Below are 19,671 nucleotides of genomic sequence, written 5' to 3'. Positions count from 1 at the left end.
TCTGTGTGTGTTTCTAGACTGATTTGTTTTACTTATTTAAACTCTCCTGTAATGTATTGCTACTCCGGTTTAAATTCTCTCATGAATGAGCTCAGATCTAACGGCATTAAATGAGTGGAAACCTTTCCTCTGCACCTCTTTGTATAATGTTATTTAATGTTCTTAGAGCCAGTGCAAGTATTTCGATTTGACTATTTTTAAGGTCAATTCCTTTGTGCTAATTGGTTGTAATGGGAGAAAATGATTAAAACCCGAACATTGATGTCATCCACTTGCTTTTCACTGCTAATACATATCCCGCGTAGCCTCGCTCTCCCCCCATAACATTCGGAGGATATACAACGTGTCTGTCAGCGGGGTGGCCATTCACTGAGGAGGCCCCGACAAAACCGCCACTTAGCCCAGTGCTGGGATGGCACAAAGGGCTCAGGTCAGGGGTCACCTGGAGCTCCCCACACCCTTTTCACATGCTTTTTTTCCCTTTTCTCTCACTCTTTCTGTTTCTCACTCAACGTCCCCTCCACCCTTCACCCGCCCTCCTCCTTCCTCCTCCACTCCTCTTGCCTCTGTTTTGCAGGTCTTCTGGGCCCATTGTCTGAACGGCCTCTTCCACTCCGTCATCCTCTTCTGGTTCCCCCTGAAAGCCTTCCAGCATGGTTAGTGGCTCCCAGCGACTCCTCCGTGGTTCTCAATGGACTGGATGAAAAGAGAAAACAGTCAAGCTCACATACTTTGTCTTAATTACTTCTCTCTCTGGCCGTTCCAGTCATGAATTACAAACATGTGGCATCTTTGGTCTGAGGGACATGCAGCAACAAGCATGTGTTCATATTTGCAGCGCTAAGTGAAAGCTGATAGCTTTTCTGTGCAGTCGTAGGCGAAAACCTATAACACTGATCAATTTATTCAGGAAACTGACATTTTATGTCTTTTGAGCAAATATCTTTAGTTGGATTTAGTAAAAAAACTTTAAAAGTGTGCATTTTAAAACTGATTTTTTTTTTGTGTACAAAGAAAATGACGATCCTTGAGCCTTTAAGTCTTGGCTGACCGGAGCTGAGGGACCACACAAGCTTGGGCCTGCTTTCCACACAAAGGCGCCAAGCCGCCTCACTCTGACTGACAGGCTGTCAGCACAGGGCATGTTACCAGCCGGAAGTAGAGAGAACCTCTGCTGCTTTTTCCACTGGCAGTCACATAGCATGGATATTTTAACTTTGGCTACATCCCTGACTCACTTTTGTTTTGAAGCAGTCCTGTCACTGTGACTCTGTATGTTCTAATCTTATTTGGAAATACAGGTCACATATAGTAACTAAATGACTATCTTGCCTTTGAAACCAGCCTTTGAGATCTGATTTAGCAATGAGTTACCAGGAAAGTTTGATGTTTCACCACTGTGAAGGCATGTAGGCTATAGTTGAGCCTAATGGACCTCAATGTAAATCGCATTTCCACAAAGCTGAAATTAATTATTTGAGCCTCAAAGTTTAATGAGGAAATGAGCTTTGGGTTCCACCACACAGCTTCCAGCTAGTGTTTACTAAGAACTATGTCTGCACATTGTCCCCACCACTAAATATACATCCAGTGCCGACATAAACGGCAGGAAAATCCATCCTACCAACCAAATATGTTATGGGTGTGCAGAATTTTCATGCCTTGCAGTTGAAAAAAAAAAAACTGCAGTTCTTTATGATCACAAAATTGCACACATTTAATCGCAGCGATGATTGCAGCTCAATATATTGTGTTGCTCTACTTGGCACCTGTCTTTGATTTGCCGTCTGCTGTAAGATTTGTGTCTCTAATAGCTAAACATATTGTGAGAACAATGCCTTTTTCTCCTGAGTTTAGTTTTATTTATCTATTTAACAGTAGAAATGTTGGATTAGCACTGGGAAACACCAGCTCACTGTCTTTTATTGGCTTTCTTTTTTTATGTTTCCTGTCGTGCAGTTTATATAAATGCATTTGCTAAATTTTTTGCAGAATCCACAAATGGCCTATCTGACTCTTTTGATACGAGTGCTGCCAGTACTGGTCAGATCAGGAATCAGTTGATCGGGATAGTTAAGCATTCATTAAATCCCCTGTTTGAAACCGCATACATAAATTAAGCTGATGATATCAAAATATCAGTTTGCCAAGATAGAGTTGAATAATAAAAATGGCTCCCTGTCCTGGAGTCAATAAATATTCAGGTGAGGATTTATTGGATGAGACTTTAAGTGAGGTAATGGTTGTGGAAAACTAAATGAGTTTGTTTTTTAGAACCAGTTAACTGACTCCAGGAGCAGCTCTTCCTGAGGCTTTTAAAGGGACTTCTAGTGTAGTTTGAAACCCTGAGAAGAAATGTGATGTTCCTCAAAGCTTCTCTTGTCTCGACTTCTTTCGCAGACACAGTGCTTGGGAGCGGAAAAACTACAGACTATCTCCTCTTAGGAAATATGGTCTACACAGTAAGTGCATCAGTCTTTTTGACACCAAGTTTTCTGTCCTGTGACGATGATAAACATCACATACATTTTGTTGTTTTTGTTTTTTATTATTAGCATAATACTAATAATGGGAGTGGTTCATTAGTTTTGGGTTGATTTAGACCCCCATTTAGTCAACCTACATATTTCTATACATTTCATCCTCCTTTTATTTTTTTATACTTAAACCAGTCCCCATATCAGTTTATTTTTGTTGTAGTCGAGTATTTCTAGTATTCATTTACATGTATATTTTCTCTTGATAATACTGTATCACAGTCACACCATCATGCTATTCAGTATTTCCATTCATTGTGGAAGAATAAAAATGTGGATTTGATCAAAATAAGTTAAAATGTTCAATATGTTTGGGGTTTTTTTTCCATTCCTTAACAGTTTGTCGTCATCACAGTCTGTCTTAAAGCTGGTCTGGAGACTTCATCCTGGACTATGGTAGGTCAAAGGCTCTCCGACTGTTTATATCACCTCAGGTACCCTTGGCACATTTTATATGCACCTCTTTTATCCTAAAGTCTCTTTACAGTTTGTTCTTTGTGGGCTTGTAACTGTAACCAGTGAAATGACTGGAAATTCACTCTGAGCGGACTTTGTACGAACTCTTACACACTGAAGAAAAAAAACCCAGAAACATTACTGTAAATTTTTATAAGCAAGTCGGAGAAACTCAACTGCAGTAAATGATTCCTGCATTGAAGACAAAGTCTAATTATTTGGCCATGTTCCCGTTTTCTCACAGTTCAGTCACATTGCCATCTGGGGAAGCATCGGCCTGTGGGTTGTGTTTTTCATCATCTACGCCTCCCTGTGGCCCATCATTACCCTGGCACCTGACATGTCCGGACAGGTAAACGTGCAAATCTACACGCTTGGGTTCATCTGAGCCGCGCAGATGCTTGAGCACCTTCTGCTTCGTTTCCCATAGAAGAACGCTGGTGGGAAAGTTCGGAGTAAAACCGAGCCCCGATCTTTAGAAACGGAGCCGGAGGGGTCCAAACTGTCAGACTTCTGGCTTGTGTTGCATAATGACTTAATTGAGCCAATTAGCAAACTGTTTGTGTTACATTTCTTTCCCTCAGCTCCGAGTAGCCACAGGTGATGCTGGAGTAGTGAAACGGTGAAACGATGTCCTAAAAACAAAAAATCTACAGTCGCCACAACAAAAAAGTTTAAGTTGATCTTTTGAGTTCACCCAACCCAATAATCATTAAAGATTTAGTTTTCCCTTACAAGCCAAGATTTACATGTGAATGTAGCTAATTCTCTGACTCACCCCTGGTGTTTAATGGGAAGCTAATAAACATTTGACATTTCCCAGTGCATTCTGGGAGAGGGGTACTGGGGCGTCCTTTCATCAGAGAACAAGGACTCAGGAGGAGGTTATTTTAGGGAAAAAAGGCTGGTATTCCACAGTCTGTAGCAGAGGAAAACAACCGTCTGCCGTGAAAATACATCATGCTTTCAGTAAGTTTCCCTGTGGGAATAAACCTTTACCATTTTTTCTGAAGATTTTTGCCTTGATACTCCAAGGTCATAAAGGCACAATCTTACTTTTAATCATTCATACTTTTTCATGACTTGGGTTTTGTGCCACCTCATTTGTTTAGGAGGTAAAGAGATGGTTTTTTTGAAGAAAACATATTAGAGAAAGCAGTTTTACTGCAGCAACAAGGCAACTGAAAGTGTTTTGCGTGATTAGAAGGTAAATTAAACTAGCAAAAAAGAGAAAATAACACAGGGAAAACAAAGACGTGTAGAAATAGATTACAGTTCATAATATTTTTGTTATTAATTTCAGGTGTAAGAAAATGGGTTTTAGCCTAGATTTAAAGGAGCCAGTTATTTCAGCAGTTTTGCAGTTTTCTGAAAGTTTGTTCCAAATTATCAGAAGAAATTAAAACCTTCATTGTAGGAGGGTCTTATTTCAGCAGCTGCTGTTTGTTTGACCACATGCAGCTGATATCAACCTTCTAATCTGCAGTGATTCTGGTGAGCAAAGAAAAAGAGCATTTTCCTACAATATAAAAAGGTTTTCTTAAGAGCAACGTTTCAACAAAGCCTGGACATGTACAGGCTTTGTACATGTCCAAAGTGTATCCAATTTTTCTTGGATACACTGGGCGTCTGGCCCAGTGTATCATCCATCCTTTCAGTCGTTATCCATCCATTTCTCCATATCTATCCATCCATCTATCCATCCTTCCTTTCAGTGATCTGTCAGTTAACACATTAATCAGTTCTTTTTGTTTGCTTGTTCCTTTCTTTTTTTAGCTGCAATTTTAAGGAAAACAATTGATAACGAAGTCCTACATTTTTACTTCAAGAGTTGGCGGAGAAGAACTAAGGAATTTTGAAGTTTAAGTCTGTAGAACTTTTTAAGTAAAAATGTGAGGTAATTCTGTGAAGAACTCTAGTTTCATATCAGATATGTTCCCTTGTTAGTAGAAAGATTGATGGACAGATACAGTCTTTGTGGAGTATTACTTCATTAGTTTTTTTTTTGGGGGGGGGGGGGGGGTTGTTATTTGAATTTCAACCTGTCACACCCCTCACACACACACATACACTAACATTAGACGTGCAAACATCACCCCGTCTTCTGTCTGTGAATCCAGCTGCTTTCATCCGTGCCCCACAGCAGTTGACTGAAGATTGTAATGGTGTCCTGTGGGCAGATGGTAACTCTATGCCCAGAACTAACTGGGGGATACCACTATATCATCAAACAATGACACATCCCTGTGAAAATTGAGAGGACATCAGAGACGTGAGCTTTAGTTTCCTTTTAGCCTCTGAGGAGCAGAAGCACACCGACCGCATACTTCACCAGAACCTCCGCAGTGTTTACATGAATCTTCTTTGCCCTCTGTTCTGTCTGTTTTCCTTTCCCTCCCCTGAAACTTCTTCCTCTTTCTCTTATTTGCTCCTCTTCACCTCTGCTGATTGAACTCGGACCTCAGGGCGAACTGTATAACAGACACCAGAACTCGTTCTCCTCCTGTTTTTTTCTTCCTCACACTGCCCTCAACAAGAGATGCTAAGCAGCGCTCTGATCCTCGCAGTCGCATTAATCAGCTTTAGGCAAAACATACTTTTGGAAAGCGAGCAGGACAGGTGCAGGATCCATTCAAGAAGCGCGTCACTTGGGCTACTGTACTGGCTCCATCTCAAAGCTCGTATCTCACCGTGTCTTCTCCTGACAAGCGTCTGACATAGGGATGAAGGGAGAAACATCTCTGATCATTATGTCCAGGCAGGGCAAAATGCTTCACCGAGAGGCTTGGACTCTAGAGACGACTGTTTCACTGACCTGCTGTCTGCTACAATGACGGATATCGATGCATCTGGTTCTAATACAACTCTTCCGTCTTTCTCCTTGCACATAATTTTTCCATTTATCAATGCTGTAGCAAAATACCTCTCACACTAGACTGACGTATTTCTTTAGCTGATTAATTGTACAGTCCATTAGTAGGAGAAGGATTTTCTTTGGAAGCAATCATGGTACTCAGAATTGATTCATATATGCACACTCTTTTGCAAATTGACAATAATAAAGACCTAAAACTATTCTCTGAATGAGGTCAGATAAGCAAAATGGCATTCTGCAATTTGAATGTTGTTTTCACAGTGTGTTGCAGAAGTATTTACTATTTTTATGTCAGCAGGCTTAAATAATTTTCATTTAAATTTCATCATAGACCATAAAATTTTACATATTTGTGAAGTGGAGAGGAGAGAATTTGTATTTTTCTTTCCTATAGTAGTTCCAGAAGTGTGTCATGGATTTGTATTCAGCCTAATTTCCTCTGAGACACCTAAAAAAATCATATGAATGTTCTGAGGAGCTCTGAGGTTTGTTTGAGAGTTTTGGTGAATAAACGGCATCATGAAAATCAAGAAACACCGCAAACAGGTCAGAGATAAAGTGGTGAAATTTAGAGGAGATTTGGGTCTTAAAACAGTTTTCCAAACTTTGAACATTTTACAATGCACAAACCCATAGCCACTGTGAACTGTAAAGGACTATATGGGGTTATGGAACAGCTTTCCAGTCTTTGGGTTCAGACAGACTAAAGACGTACCATCCTCCAGTCTGTCTAATCAAAGAAATACGTTGATGAGTCGACTGCAGATAACATGCCAAAGGTGGCGCATGTATATAAAGACCTGAATGCATTTGGACAGTGGCAGGAGGACCATGACACCAAGAGATCTCCCTCAGGTGAATGTTGAATTCTTTGAGTTGCAAGCCACGCCTCTCCTCCCTATGGTTTCAGTTATGATCAGTAGTGTCAACTGTAATGAAGTAAAAGTTAACCCATCAGTGTGCTACAAATAAAACTAAAGTTACTTTTTCAACAATCTGAAGCACAGCTTTGGCATGCATTTTTCATAAAGAAAGGTGCCAGGGATTTGGATGCTTGTTTCATTTAGTTAATTGTTTTTCAAAGTGCATCAGCATTTTTGGTTTTATTTACATTTCCTTCTCATTTCTCCATATTCATCCATTTATTTCAGTTTACTTGGAGAAGGTCGAATCTTGCTTTTGACAGGTTATCCATCTTGTGTCCCTTTTGGGTTTTCTGTTGAGTGTTTATTGGTGTGTGCAAGATAACTGGAAGGACATTTGAGGAAAGCTGCCAAAATTTCCCAGATCAGCAAAACAGCCATCACAGTGATGAATGCAGTTGTCTGTCACGTATGAGAGTCGTGAATGCAAATGCCATAAATTTCCCCTTTTTGTCAATTTTTCTTGGAGCAGGTTGAGCAATTCTTCACAAATACAATTTCTAACCAGCCAACAGACGAGTTGCGATGACATGTTTGATTAATCGCGGACTCTGTTTGCGAAGGCTGTTCAAAGACTGGTGGCATGTTTTTGTGTGTAATGTTAGACGTTGAGAAATCTCTTTCTTATTTGTTCAGACTAAAATGGCCCTATTTAAATCCTTTCATCACCGGCGGACTTTCCCCTCATGCTGTATTTAAAGGTTTTATCTTCTCTCTCAATACTCCTGATTATGAGACTTTTTAGATGTTTGTTTTAAATTTTTTCTCTTCCCTGACTAATGATTGATAAACACCACAACACAAAGTTAGTGGAACAATCTGGGTGAAGTAAATACACCACGTCTTCAGCCACAGAGTGTTTAAATTTAGTTTTTGGGGTTTTTTATGACCGCTTTTGTAAAACCGAAAAGACAAAAGCAATTTCAGATGAGGAAAAACATTCCTACCTAAAACGGCTAAAATTACCCACAGGCGTAACCCATCAGGTGCACATAATTAGAACATCAATACTCAGCATTTCGAAAGAGCTCTGCCGTGTTTAAACCTCAAAGTTAGTTTGGTGGTTTCCTGATTGTTGATGTGATAGTGCACACCACGATGAGATGAAAAGAGATGCCTGAGGCGACTAGAAAGAAGATGGTAGCAGCTAATGAGTTTGCGAAGAGACTTAAAGAGGCCTCAAAGGAATTTGAAATCAGCCGTTCTTCTGTAAGGAAGAGTCTCTATTCTGTAATTGAAGGACATTCAAAACTATTGTTATCATTTTGCCTTTCAGGCAAATTCACACTATGAGCAGATCACAAGATGTTTCCTAAAACCTTAAAATCTCTAAGTGTCCCATGGCATTCTAAATGGACTTTGCTTGTCCTCTCTCGCTAATTCGTCACTTTCTAAATCTGCCTGTTTCGGGTTTACCAAAATCGGTAGTAGTGCTTTGCTTGCTTATAGTTTATCCTTTGTTCAATACACCTGCAGAATCAATTTTCAGATTAGTCCAGGTTCACAAATGCCCTCAATTTAATTTGAAGACATTGATAACCAATTAAACACAGCTGTGATTAGTTGAATATACCTTTTCATTACCTACTAAAGGAAGTAATGTTGAATAGTGATTAATTCTGAATTTTTGTTTTATTTTTTCAATCAAAAACTTGTGTTAAGCTTATAAAGACTGCATTGGACCAATCAGACTTATTTTGGCCGCTGATAAAATTTTTTATTGTTACGCATCCAGTCCATGGGTTTCTCTGTTTTGGCCAGTGAACCTCCGACATGTGTCCAGTGTGCGGGTGTGTGTGTGTGGGGGAGCTTTGAATTGAACTCTGTGTGTCTGTGACTTTCTACAGCCATGAGAGGGTGGGACGGAGGAGGTTGTCAAAACACCCCCCTCCCTGCTAGAGGACACTACTGTCTGTCCGGCCAGACAAGTTTATTAGTTTGTCCTAAAAATACAGCTCAGCTCCTAGGACCCCCTGCCCCTCCAGCACCCAGGGGCCCCCGTGCTATGAGACATACTTGCATTAACCGACACTGCTGGACCCGCTCAAAGCCATGGAGCCTTTCCAGATGCCTGCAGACAAACATTTGTTGTTTGTAACTGCTCCGATTTGTTTGGATTTTGAAACTGACTTCAAAATGAAAAATACCCTCTATTAGCTCGACTGCCTTACTTGCAGTTTAGCTTTCTGAGTTATGAATTAGACTTTGTTATATAATTAGCCTTATGTCTTAGGTATAAAGCTTATGTATACATAATTTGCAACTGAGTCACACGGTTGCATAAACAAATACGGGTCGTAGATTGAACTGGTGAACAACATAATTTATTTTTTGTACTGCTTTGCTATGATTTGCCAAGAATACACTCTGGTTTATTTTGAAAAGGACAGTTTAAACACCCCCTTGAAAATGTTTAATAAGCTTAATAAAAATGTAAATAATTAAACTCACTCAAGCCGTAAAAATAGTAATAAAAAGCGCATTGGTAAATGTCCCCATTAGGGCTGCACAATTTCAAAACCGGTGGGGAAATATCTTGTGCTTCAACGCAATTTTCTCTCACGTTTTTAGCCTCTGGGTGTCGCAGAAAAACCCTTTATTCATCCCTGTAGGAGAAAGCCTTTTTTTTTTTATTTCCTGCCATTTTGGCGGGCTTCCTCTCCTGTGGTTTTATGTCAGACATCAAAGTCAGTTTGCAGGTAATGGCAAGCAGATTATGTCATTTAGGCTAACCTGAGTGCTTTGATAGGTTTGACACTGATCCATGTGTGCGTGCATCCCACGGGTCGCGCTGTCACGTTTCAGGAGAGGTACTGTCAAGGGGCCGCGGCAGTTTAAACAAGTGGCATATTACAATGCAAGGAACACGAGTCGTAACTCAGACGTGTAATAACGGATAGCTTCAGTAAGGTGGGCCAAAGAAAACAGGACAATCTTGAAGTTTTGTACCCCCACCACAGCGGTTCACAGCCTCACTGAAGCTAAAACTAATAAGTCATAAAGTAAATACATGTTACTTGGAGTTCTTAAATGATAAACTACTTTATTACTAAAGACGTGGGCGACCCTAGAGAGCTTTTTCAGAGGCGATTAGATCTGGAAACAAGGGTGGGAAATTCCATTATGGCGTTTTTCTAAAGTTCTACCTGCTGACCTTTTCCGTATTTTTTCACTTTATAACCACAGTTGTTGATGTATTTCATTGGGACTATATGTGCTAAACCAACACAAAGTAGAAAAGTGGAGGGAAAATGACACATGGTTTTCATTATTTTAGAACAAATAAGAGTGTAAACTGTACATCATTGTACAGTTTAAGTCCAGACTTAAACTGTACAAGGATGTACAAACCTTGCCTCCAACCAGGTTTGTACATCTACATTTTTACCCATTAATTTAAAAAAATCAGTAGACATCGATTCTCCAGGTATTATTTTCCTTTCACTTCACAATTATGCTTTACATTTAAATCCCAATAACATGCACTGAAGTTTGAGACAAACTGACAAATCTAAAAATAAATGGTTTAATATCTTTAGAAGGCTCTATAATTCTTTATGCCAGAAAATATTTAAGAAATGACTATTGGAATGTTTTATGATGAGGGGCAGGAAAGGCAAATTTACACCTGTAAATGGACAATAAACAATTAGAAGCTGAGTTATCTTTGAGTAAATGTATTTATGCTGCTTTGACAGAAACTCTCCACACAACAGATTGCATAGTTGTTTTTCTTAGAAAAAGATTAAACTATCTTAATGCCCCACAGGTACTTCCTCCTCCCACAGGGGCGCAGAGGTGAAGGGCCTCGAAACGAAAACAAAACAATGGGATCCTTCAGTCATGGTTGATTAACCCGCCTTGAGCAAGTTATCTGAACCTATATTCTCCATTTCAGCACAAAAACAGTTTGTTTTGGGCTGTTTGTTGTGTGATACTGCAGGAGGATATGGATTGTTGTTCCGGTTTTTCTGGTGTTTCTCCTCTTTAACATCTCCCAGCTGTTGAACTCTGCATTGTCCGCAGTGACCTGAGATTAAATGTGTGTGTGCGTGTGTGTGTGTGTTTGTTCCCTGCAGGCGAGAGTGATGTTCAGCTCAGGGGTCTTCTGGATGGGCCTGTTCTTCATCCCGGTCACTTCGCTGATCTTTGACGTAACCTACAAAGTGTGAGTTTTCTCCCCGCGCTCCCTCTCTCACGCTCGCTGTTCAGGAAATTCCTCCAGTATCTCTCCTATCGCCAGCAGAAATTCCTGCTTTCGCTTTTTCAACAAACTTCCAAGGAACTCTGGTGTTTCCGTTTTGTGAATTCTCAGCAGGAGATGACAGGCCGACATCATCCATCTGCAGATTCTCTGCGTCTGGAGCAATTTGCCGACTTAAAAGCTTCATTTTCATTTTCTGCATTTTATATCATCAGTCTCCAAACACGTCGTCGTGGTAAACTATGCTCAACATGCTGTTTACTGCATGTTTGATTTACAGTGTGAAGAAAGCTTGCTTCAAGACCCTGGTGGATGAGGTGCAGGAGCTGGAGGCTTTATCTAAGGACCCTGGAGCAGTAGTGCAAGGAAAGAGGTACAGCTACACCAGTCCAGTATTTCTGTGTTCACTGCGAGGTTTTAGTGACATCACAGGGCGTGTCTACAGAAGATTACTGAACATGTTAAAAAATAAACAATATTTGGACAAAAAAATAATCCTATCTTGTTTAGCCTAAAATATCTTAAAAGAAATGGATATAAAAATGTTAAAGTACTCAAATCTTCACTCAAAAAAAAAGCTACATCTAAAGAAGTTTTTTTCTCATCGTTTGTTGAATTTCATTTGTGTCGTCTCGTGGGTGTGATTTCTCTCCTGACCTTTTCACGACCACACGATTGAAAGTTTAGCTGCTGTTCTCGCCTTCTTGGACAAAATATGAATCATTTTTTCCCAACGTCAATTAGGAGGAAGAATCATCTTTTTGTCACGAAAATGTCACGAACACTCACAGCTACTCTGCCAGCAACAAGTCCTGTGTGGAGGAAAGAAATCTCAAAATTGCTGCTAAATTGCAGGAGTCTGACTGTAATATCGGTAATCATGCCATAATGGTGGTTTTCTCCCTTTTTTTTTCTTTCTTTCCCATAAAAATACAGAACGTCGCATTTTAGAGCAAGAGCTCTTCGGCTAATTAAAGCCATACAGTGCTGTAGTGTTTTAGCCGAAGCAGGTCTCCTGTGCTGTTTGGGGTCTGAGGTCTGCTGCACACATCAACATGCAGCACATCAGTGTGAGATCTCCTGCAGGCTGAAAGTGATCCTCCTGACTGGCTGCTGTCCAAGAGCCAGCAGGAGCACACACACACACATACACACGCAACAAATACACATACAAACACATGAATGACTCTCTGCAGACACACATGCACGCACACGCAGATATGTCCTGTCCCACACGTGTACATGAATTCCTACTGGCCGCCCCGCTGCTTCCCATCCTTCCCCACGCTCTCGTTTGGCCCTTCCTCTAGCCTCTCCGCAGTTTAGTCTCCACGCTCGATGTTTGAACCAGCAGGTAGAGCGGCTGGCAGGTCGAGGCACTCTGGAGGTTGACGTATGGGTCATTAAGTCTGGCCGTGATGCTCTGCAGGCTGCCAACACTCTCGATGTTTCTGTGTGTGCAGTTTGACGGAGAGAGCCCAGCTCCTGAAGAACGTCTTCAAGAAGAGCACGGTCAGTCTGTACCGCTCCGAGTCCATGCAGCAGAACCTGCTCCGTAAGTTGCTCACACATCCTTCTTCTCTCTCTGGTTTCTTTAAGCTTTTTGTTCAGGTAGTGTCCGTAATTGTTTGGGAAAAATAAACATAGCTCTATGCATTTTAAATGGATATTAAAACTCCAATGAGAAGCATGGAGTGGAAAATAACTGCTAGAAACCTCCGGATCACGGTTTGTAACCATTTACCAACTTTTTTTTTCTTTATTTTTTCTCATCATGTTTTCCTTTTAATTTACTTGTTCAAGGCAGATATATTCTTGAAGCAGCTATGCACAGATCAGGCATCCATTAATTCTAAAGCTCCCCAACTTATTTTGTGCACAACTAATAATGTAGACGTTTGCTTCAACACAAGTTAATCATTTTATTTTACCAAATTCATCCAAACTGTAAACAGTCAGCATTGCTAACTGTAAAAATCAGTCTCGGCGAGCCTGCCAACATTTTTTACACCTGTGATCTGTGACACAGAGATTGGACTCTTCCAACGGATAAAAAAGAACTAATTTAATTTGATCATTGTGAAACTTTGAAATATTTCACCAAAACTATGCAACAGCTGTAACGTTTGAGTTTTCTTCGCTCAGTAAAAATCTCCATGATGTCTCCTGATTGGAAAATAAAGGAAATGTTTGGGGGGGGGTTTCAGCAGTTGATGACGGATCCAGGCTCTTAGCAAAAAAACTGTCAGAATCTGGTCACCAGGAAATTTTCATCTCAGATTATTTATCATCATCCTTTATCATTTATGCAGCCTTTCTATCTCCGAAGTAATTTGCAGTGTCCAGTCATCACATTAACTTTCAAAAACAAAGTGGGAAAACTTGCTAAACTTGTAATTTCTGGACTGATTCTACCTGATGAATAGTTTTAATAGTTTTAAAGTTTTAATATTCTTTGTTTGGTTTGTGTGAAAAGAATCCATCTTCACTCAGACAGAAGAGCTAAATGATTGATACATATATTGACGTTGGCGACTTCAGGCAGCATCATTAATGCTGTGTATTATCTTACAAGGCTTTCTCAGCCCTGCCTTGTCACACTGCTAACTGCTGATATATACAGTAATCAGCTCAAACTGTGTTCAATTCCCCACAGGCTTAATAAGTTTGCCAAAAGAAAAGCCAATGTTCTTTTTTTTGCTTTTAATAATAATCTCGGATTATTACATGTTGTTGAAACATTTCTTCTCTCAAACCAGGCAGAAATCTGATCCCAGTTCAGCCTGAAATCAATCGGAATGAAGAACTTCTATATTTAATATTTAAAAGTTCAGACTTAGCCGTCTTAACCATCCAATATCTTCTCAGGCATGGGTTTTATTTTCTGTTTTGTGTGTTTCTTTGTTCTTTTGTGTCTTTTGTCTGATCGGCTTGTTTTTTGTTTGTCCTTTAGGTGGGGATGAAATCGTTGTTGTGTGATTCCTTTTTGATTCATTATTCACACCTCATCCCCATTTAAGTCTCAGCCCCCCGTAGCTCCCAGATAGACGCCTCTATCTCTCCTTGTAGCTTTATTTCTCGCTCCTTCCTTGCCGTGTGCCTCAGTGTGTCCTGAGATAAGCTCAGTAGAGCCAGATAATGATGAAATGTTGCGCTGTTATTCCCTCACATTGCACTCGACTCAGCGGGCTCCTTTGAACTGGCCCGCTGGCCGCCGGGCACTGAGCGAGTCATTTGACACCTGAAGGTGAGTCAGGGGCCAAAGGTCAAGTGAGACCCTGTTAGGAGAGTGAAGGTGTAGATTATAGTGCATCTTCACACTACAGATATACCTTGTGGGTGGGGTGGGGGTGGGGGGGGAGTGTGTTTTTCAGACTCATCACATTATTTTATTTTTACAGAAATGTTTGTTTGAAATATTTATTCATTTATATGTTAAGTAAACTGAGCATTTGTCACTGCCAGAAATGTTTGTTTCTCCTCTGGTTATAGAATTGCATTAAGAGTTAAAAAAAAAAAAAAGTAACAGAGCAATTGTTGTTGTGTTCAAAAAATCTCCTTTAGGTCATCATCAGCATCATTAAGCTAAAAAAAAAAAAAACGTACAGGTACTTGCTAATCTAGAAAATCATTGCAAAGTTATTTTATTTCTGTTTTTAATTCAAAAATGGATCCTTTTGGACCTGTTATAGTCATATTTGCTGGAGCTGCACAACATATATTACAATCATCAGAAGAGGTTTGTGGATCTTAACATTTTCCAGATTCCTGAAGGTTCCACATTCATCAATAGTACGGAACGTGGTTTTGGTGTGAAATCTGATATTCAGCTCAGTGATGAGAGTAGAAGGCCTTGTGAAGATGCTGGCTGAAGTTGGTGAAAGCACAACTAGTCCTGTGGATAACTGCTCAGAGATGAAGAATCCATCACCCCAAAATCAACAGAACATACAGATTGCAATCTTTAATAAAGCTCTTGCTTTCAGCAAACACATCCAGTGGTTTGATGGAAGTGAAACTGAAGTGTTTGGCCATGATGACCGTTGCTAAATTTGCAGGAAAAATGGAGAAGCTTGCAACTCTGAGAGAACCAAACACTTGAAGTATGGTGATGGCAGCATCATGTCCTATGGGTATTTGGCAGCAAGGGGGGTTAGTGCTCTTGAAAATAGATTTCATCATGAGATAAGATAACATTATATGGTAATATTAAAGCAACAGCTCAAGACATCAACTAAGAACTTTAAACTTGAACACAGGGGGGACTTCTAAATGAGAAATGACCCCAAGTTCATTACAGAGAAGCTTAAAGGCAGAAATGTTGTTTTTGGAGCAGCCATCTTAAATGTTTTATGGAGAATGTGTGTGCAGAGCTAAAACATGGCGTACTACCATTCAGACTCATCTGTCAGGAGAAATGGACCAAAACTCCAGCAAACTGCTGAGGGTCGCTAGTGTTTCAATTTCATCAAACTCAAGTCATTAGTTTAAACCGCATGAAAAGAATCTGGTATTTAGTGAAGAATAATCATTTTGGAAAGTCTAAGTGGCCTAAAACAGGAAAGGCTTAGCCTGACTTAAGGTGCTATAGTGAGAGAGGGAAGAAGAGGTTTAGGGTTTTTAAACTGAATATGAAATGTGGTTTCAACTTGGTGGTCAAGATGCTAAACCTCACAACGAGTGTTGTCGAAATATTCAACAGCAATGTCACAATATCGCGGCAGCTCCAGTATTTCCCAGATATTTACTTTGGAGTTTTATTTCGCATCCTTGAGGTTTTACTTTCTGTTTGGGGTTCATTTTAACCGTGTCGCTTTGTTTTCAGATGGCTACGCCTTTTCTCAAGATGAGAACGGAGTGGTGTCTCAGTCCGAGGTCATCAGAGCGTACGACACCACCAAACAGAGAAGCAACTAGAGGTGCGCCGCCGTCCTTCTTGTTCCCGGTCGGACCACCTGGGCCCATGGCTGCTGTCTCCGCCGGGGTTTTTTAATGGACAGAAAAGTGTTGGTGGGAGCGTAAACTTCCAGCACACAAGGGAAGCTACGGACAAATGGATGGACTGAGGAACAATGAAAAGTCTTTGAAAATCGTGGACATAAAAAAAGAAAAAAAAAAAGACGACAAAAAACACCAGGACGGAAACAAACCATGTTCACTATCGGCTGTGTTTGTGTGTCCAGCAGAATTGATGAGCACTGTGCGTTTTTTGGCATTCTGTGGTCTGAAGTTCTTCACTGTTCGCGCTCAGTTTTGTCCGAGCGAACCTCTCCTTCCTGTTGAATGACAGCTTCTTAGCACTGAGCCACAAAGCCTAAAATCATTCTATTAAACCACTCCTAAACACTGTTAGTACCGAGGTAAGCGCCACCGGAGAGCAGCCAGTTCAGAGGAATCGAACTTGTGAAAGATTGCCAAAGAGCAGTCGTGTATACAATCGTCCAAGTACTAGTGAATTCGGACAATTTTCTATCAAATGCAGGTAAATGTTCTCCAGACCACTTCAGAGCAAATGTTTGTAATGTTTTAGTTCGGTTTTGCACTTACGCGAGCATCTCTTGTGTGACGCCTTACATCTGCTCATGCCTTCGTCCCCATTTGTTCTTTTAACTCGCGTTAATTTAGGTTTTTAGTTGCAGCTTTTAAACATGTAGATGCCGCGCCTGGTTAATCCTTTTTGTAGCTTCTTATTTTTTATTTTCCTTTAGAGCTGACCCCGTTTCCTCTTGTTTTTAACAGCCGGCGCTCGGCTCTCGACCTAGAATCGCATTCCACACATCACTCCTCTCTCAAAAATCACAGCGGTGCCTACCTGAAACTTTTCCCTCTTAGAAGAAAAAGATTGCCAAGAATAATTTAGTGCTACTTGGAAGCTCTCTCCCTTTCTTTCTCTCTCACACACACCTGAAGACAACAGCACTGTCTGAACTCCACAGTATTGCACTCCTGCAGTGTTTCAAACTACAGATCTGCTCCTGCAGAGGTGAGCTGAAGGCAAGCTCACAGTAGCGGTAGTGTTTCCCCTAAAAATGGAGATTTTATCCCTTCAAACATAAGTGCCATTAGCTTAAGGGAGAGAAATATTAGCCAGGAAACTCCACGACGGTATCAAAACCACTTTCTCTCTGTAGTTCTTTGTGAATTTGTATTTTTATATTGGAGATCTATGACTTTTGCATTGATTGGCTTTGTAATGAATTGTCTATAGCTTTTCATTTTTGGCAAGATAGAATAGATCCGACGTGGAATCTGAGCTTTCTTAAATGTCTCGTAATGGGTAATATGAATATTATTGTTCCGGCTTGTTTTATTTATATTTGACTGGTCAGTATCTGTGTGATTGCTTTTTTTCTCCCTATGGGAGATCAGATTTCTGACTGTGTGTGTGTCACTTCATAGCCTGCATGTGCATGTGCTGTATGTTTGCGTGGATGGACTGCATGTGTGTGACTGGGAGTCCTGGTGCATCTCTTTTATTATCTATGTGTGTGTGCGCGTGTGGGTGTGGGTGTGTGTTGATGCTCGCTCCAGTTGTCTGTCTGCACGACTTCAGGTATAGTTCTAATTTATCTGTGTGTGCTGCTGCATGGCCCGTACAGGGAGTGAGTGAGTGTGTGTGTGTGTGTGCAGGATGACTGTGTGCGTGTATGTGTGTGTGTTCAGCTCGCTTTGACACAAAGTGTTGCACAATGCACTCAATGTACCTTTCCAGTTGTTAATATCTGGTATGATATAGTTTATCATTTCTAAAGAGTGTATATGTTTGTAACTTGTTTTACTTCATACGTTGTACCTCTGCTCTACAGGAATGTTTTCTTTTTGTGTTTTAAGTTTCAGATACTTTTCTTGTTTTTTTGCTCGTTAATAGCATTGAAAAAAAAAAAAACCTTAATTGGTCGTCGGAAATTTCCAAGCAGCTGAATGTGGATGTCGTCGCCGTCGTCGTGGAAGGCTTGGACTGTCGCTTTTTTTTTTTTTCTTCCGCAAAGAACATAAAACTTTGTCGTCTGTGAATGTGGGCTGCATGAATGGATAACACAAACTGTTCTCTGACGTGTTAACTGTACTACTCTGAATCTCCCTGGAGTGTTGATCACTTTGCAAAAGTTGGAAAAAATGCACCTTTTAACTCTTTCTTTTTAATGTCCGATTCTGTTTTCTTCTTTTGTTCAATGATTGTTCTGCATGTTGGGACTGCAAACCTAATAAGTGTTGTCTTTTACTGCCATGAAGGACTACTGAAATAAACTTTACAACCATGAAGGAACAGTGTAAACACACTGGCTGATTTTTGTGCATGCATAGACAGCAACCAGTGATGCTCAGATTAGGATTTTCCTAGCCTTTACCAATTTGTGGGGTTTTTTTTAGGCAGACCTGCCAATTCATTTTTTTCTGGCACTACAGCGCATAAGAGGGGGAAAAAATATGCTCTGTGTTTGTAGAAATGTCCCTAGCCTTTATCTCATTTTCATTAAACTTAATGAAAGTTTAAGTTCAATTTTAATGCATTTAATTAATAATATAGAAACTAGTCATATTTTGCAGGATTTGAGCAAAATCGAGTGAAAAGCGGCTGACCATGACTTAGATCTTTGATTGATTTCGTGTGTCTCTAAAAGCAACATCATCAGGGAAACGGGGAAAGAGAGGACAAAAACATCACCAGGAAATTTGAGATCTTAGGCCAAATACAGACTTTTGATTAATCTGTGTGTGCTTTTTTTTTTTGCTGTGGTCTTAATTGTTTGACTGTAACAGACGAGCCTCCAGACTAATTTCCTCGTTTCACACTAGGGGCCCCTGTGTTGGCCTCCGCAGCATTCACTGTAAAAACAAAACGGACGCCATCTTTTGAAGCGATCCAAGGATAGCAAATTAACAGAAGAGGCCGCTGGGTAATGCACTGACTGAAATGGATGTAGCATTCATAGAGTTATATCTATGTTCCTGGAAATGAAAAGTGTGGAGGAGAATAGAGTTTAGTACAATTATCCTTCTCAAATTGTGGACAGGTGTGGAAAAGGATCAAACTAAGAATGGAAAAATGTCTGCACCATGAAACTTTTTACTCTAGAAAGAAAACTACAAAAAAAGTTGAAAATTTCATTGTGATTTATATCTGTGTCAACATCACAGTTAAGTTTTTCTTACTCATTGAACGTTTTGGTGTTTAAGTGATGGAAAAAGGCCATTTCTCTGCTTTTTTAACCCTTAGAACATCATCGGGATTTTTAAATTGGTTCTATGCTCCATAAACTGGGTTGTAGTTTATGCTTTCTGGATTTATTGGCACCTCTGTGTGTGAAGATGTGTAAAAAAACTTAGTGAATAAATGACCTCAGGGCTGGCGGAAGCAGAATATATTGATTACCTATCAACAAATTGTCAAAATATTTATTTGCATTCAATTAGTACTTTTAAAAATAAATATTGTCATCCTTTCACACTTTAGAAATTTTTCACCGTGCAAATGAAAACTGATTTAAGTCATATTGAAGTGATCTTGAACTTCTATTTCTGTGGTCCTCTAGAATTTAACCGGATTTTGCCTGTAGGTCTTCAGTTTGACATTAAAACTTTGGAAGAATCTAACCCTTAATCTGAGTTTATGAACTTAATCACTAGTCACTTGTCAAACCAGTTAGCTAAAAAAACATTTAAACTTTCTAAATA

The 19,671-nt window shown here is 40.0% G+C and overlaps 1 protein-coding gene across 9 annotated transcripts in view; it reads left to right on the top strand.

Moving 5' to 3' along the window:
- The window catches only part of atp8a1 (ATPase phospholipid transporting 8A1), a 101,055-nt gene extending 82,784 nt beyond the window's left edge, over positions 1-18,271 (top strand). For 8 of the 9 annotated variants that reach the window (XM_008420550.2, XM_008420549.2, XM_008420548.2 and 5 more), the window contains 8 exons: positions 578-656; positions 2,401-2,462; positions 2,877-2,933; positions 3,238-3,345; positions 10,871-10,959; positions 11,276-11,368; positions 12,459-12,550; positions 15,821-18,271. In XM_008420550.2, the coding sequence (XP_008418772.1) occupies positions 578-656; positions 2,401-2,462; positions 2,877-2,933; positions 3,238-3,345; positions 10,871-10,959; positions 11,276-11,368; positions 12,459-12,550; positions 15,821-15,912 (672 nt within the window). In that variant the 3' untranslated portion in view covers positions 15,913-18,271. Of the gene's footprint in view, positions 1-577; positions 657-2,400; positions 2,463-2,876; positions 2,934-3,237; positions 3,346-10,870; positions 10,960-11,275; positions 11,369-12,458; positions 12,551-13,948; positions 14,243-15,820 lie in introns of all 9 variants that reach the window. The other variant, XR_534658.2, reaches the window with a different exon arrangement.
- The last annotated feature ends 1,400 nt before the right edge of the window (positions 18,272-19,671 follow it).

The sequence above is a fragment of the Poecilia reticulata genome, linkage group LG10 (genome assembly GCF_000633615.1).
Source record: "Poecilia reticulata strain Guanapo linkage group LG10, Guppy_female_1.0+MT, whole genome shotgun sequence".
Classification (NCBI taxonomy): Eukaryota; Metazoa; Chordata; class Actinopteri; order Cyprinodontiformes; family Poeciliidae; genus Poecilia; species Poecilia reticulata.
Note: the sequence above shows the minus strand (reverse complement) of the source record. Positions and strands in the feature narration are given on the sequence as shown.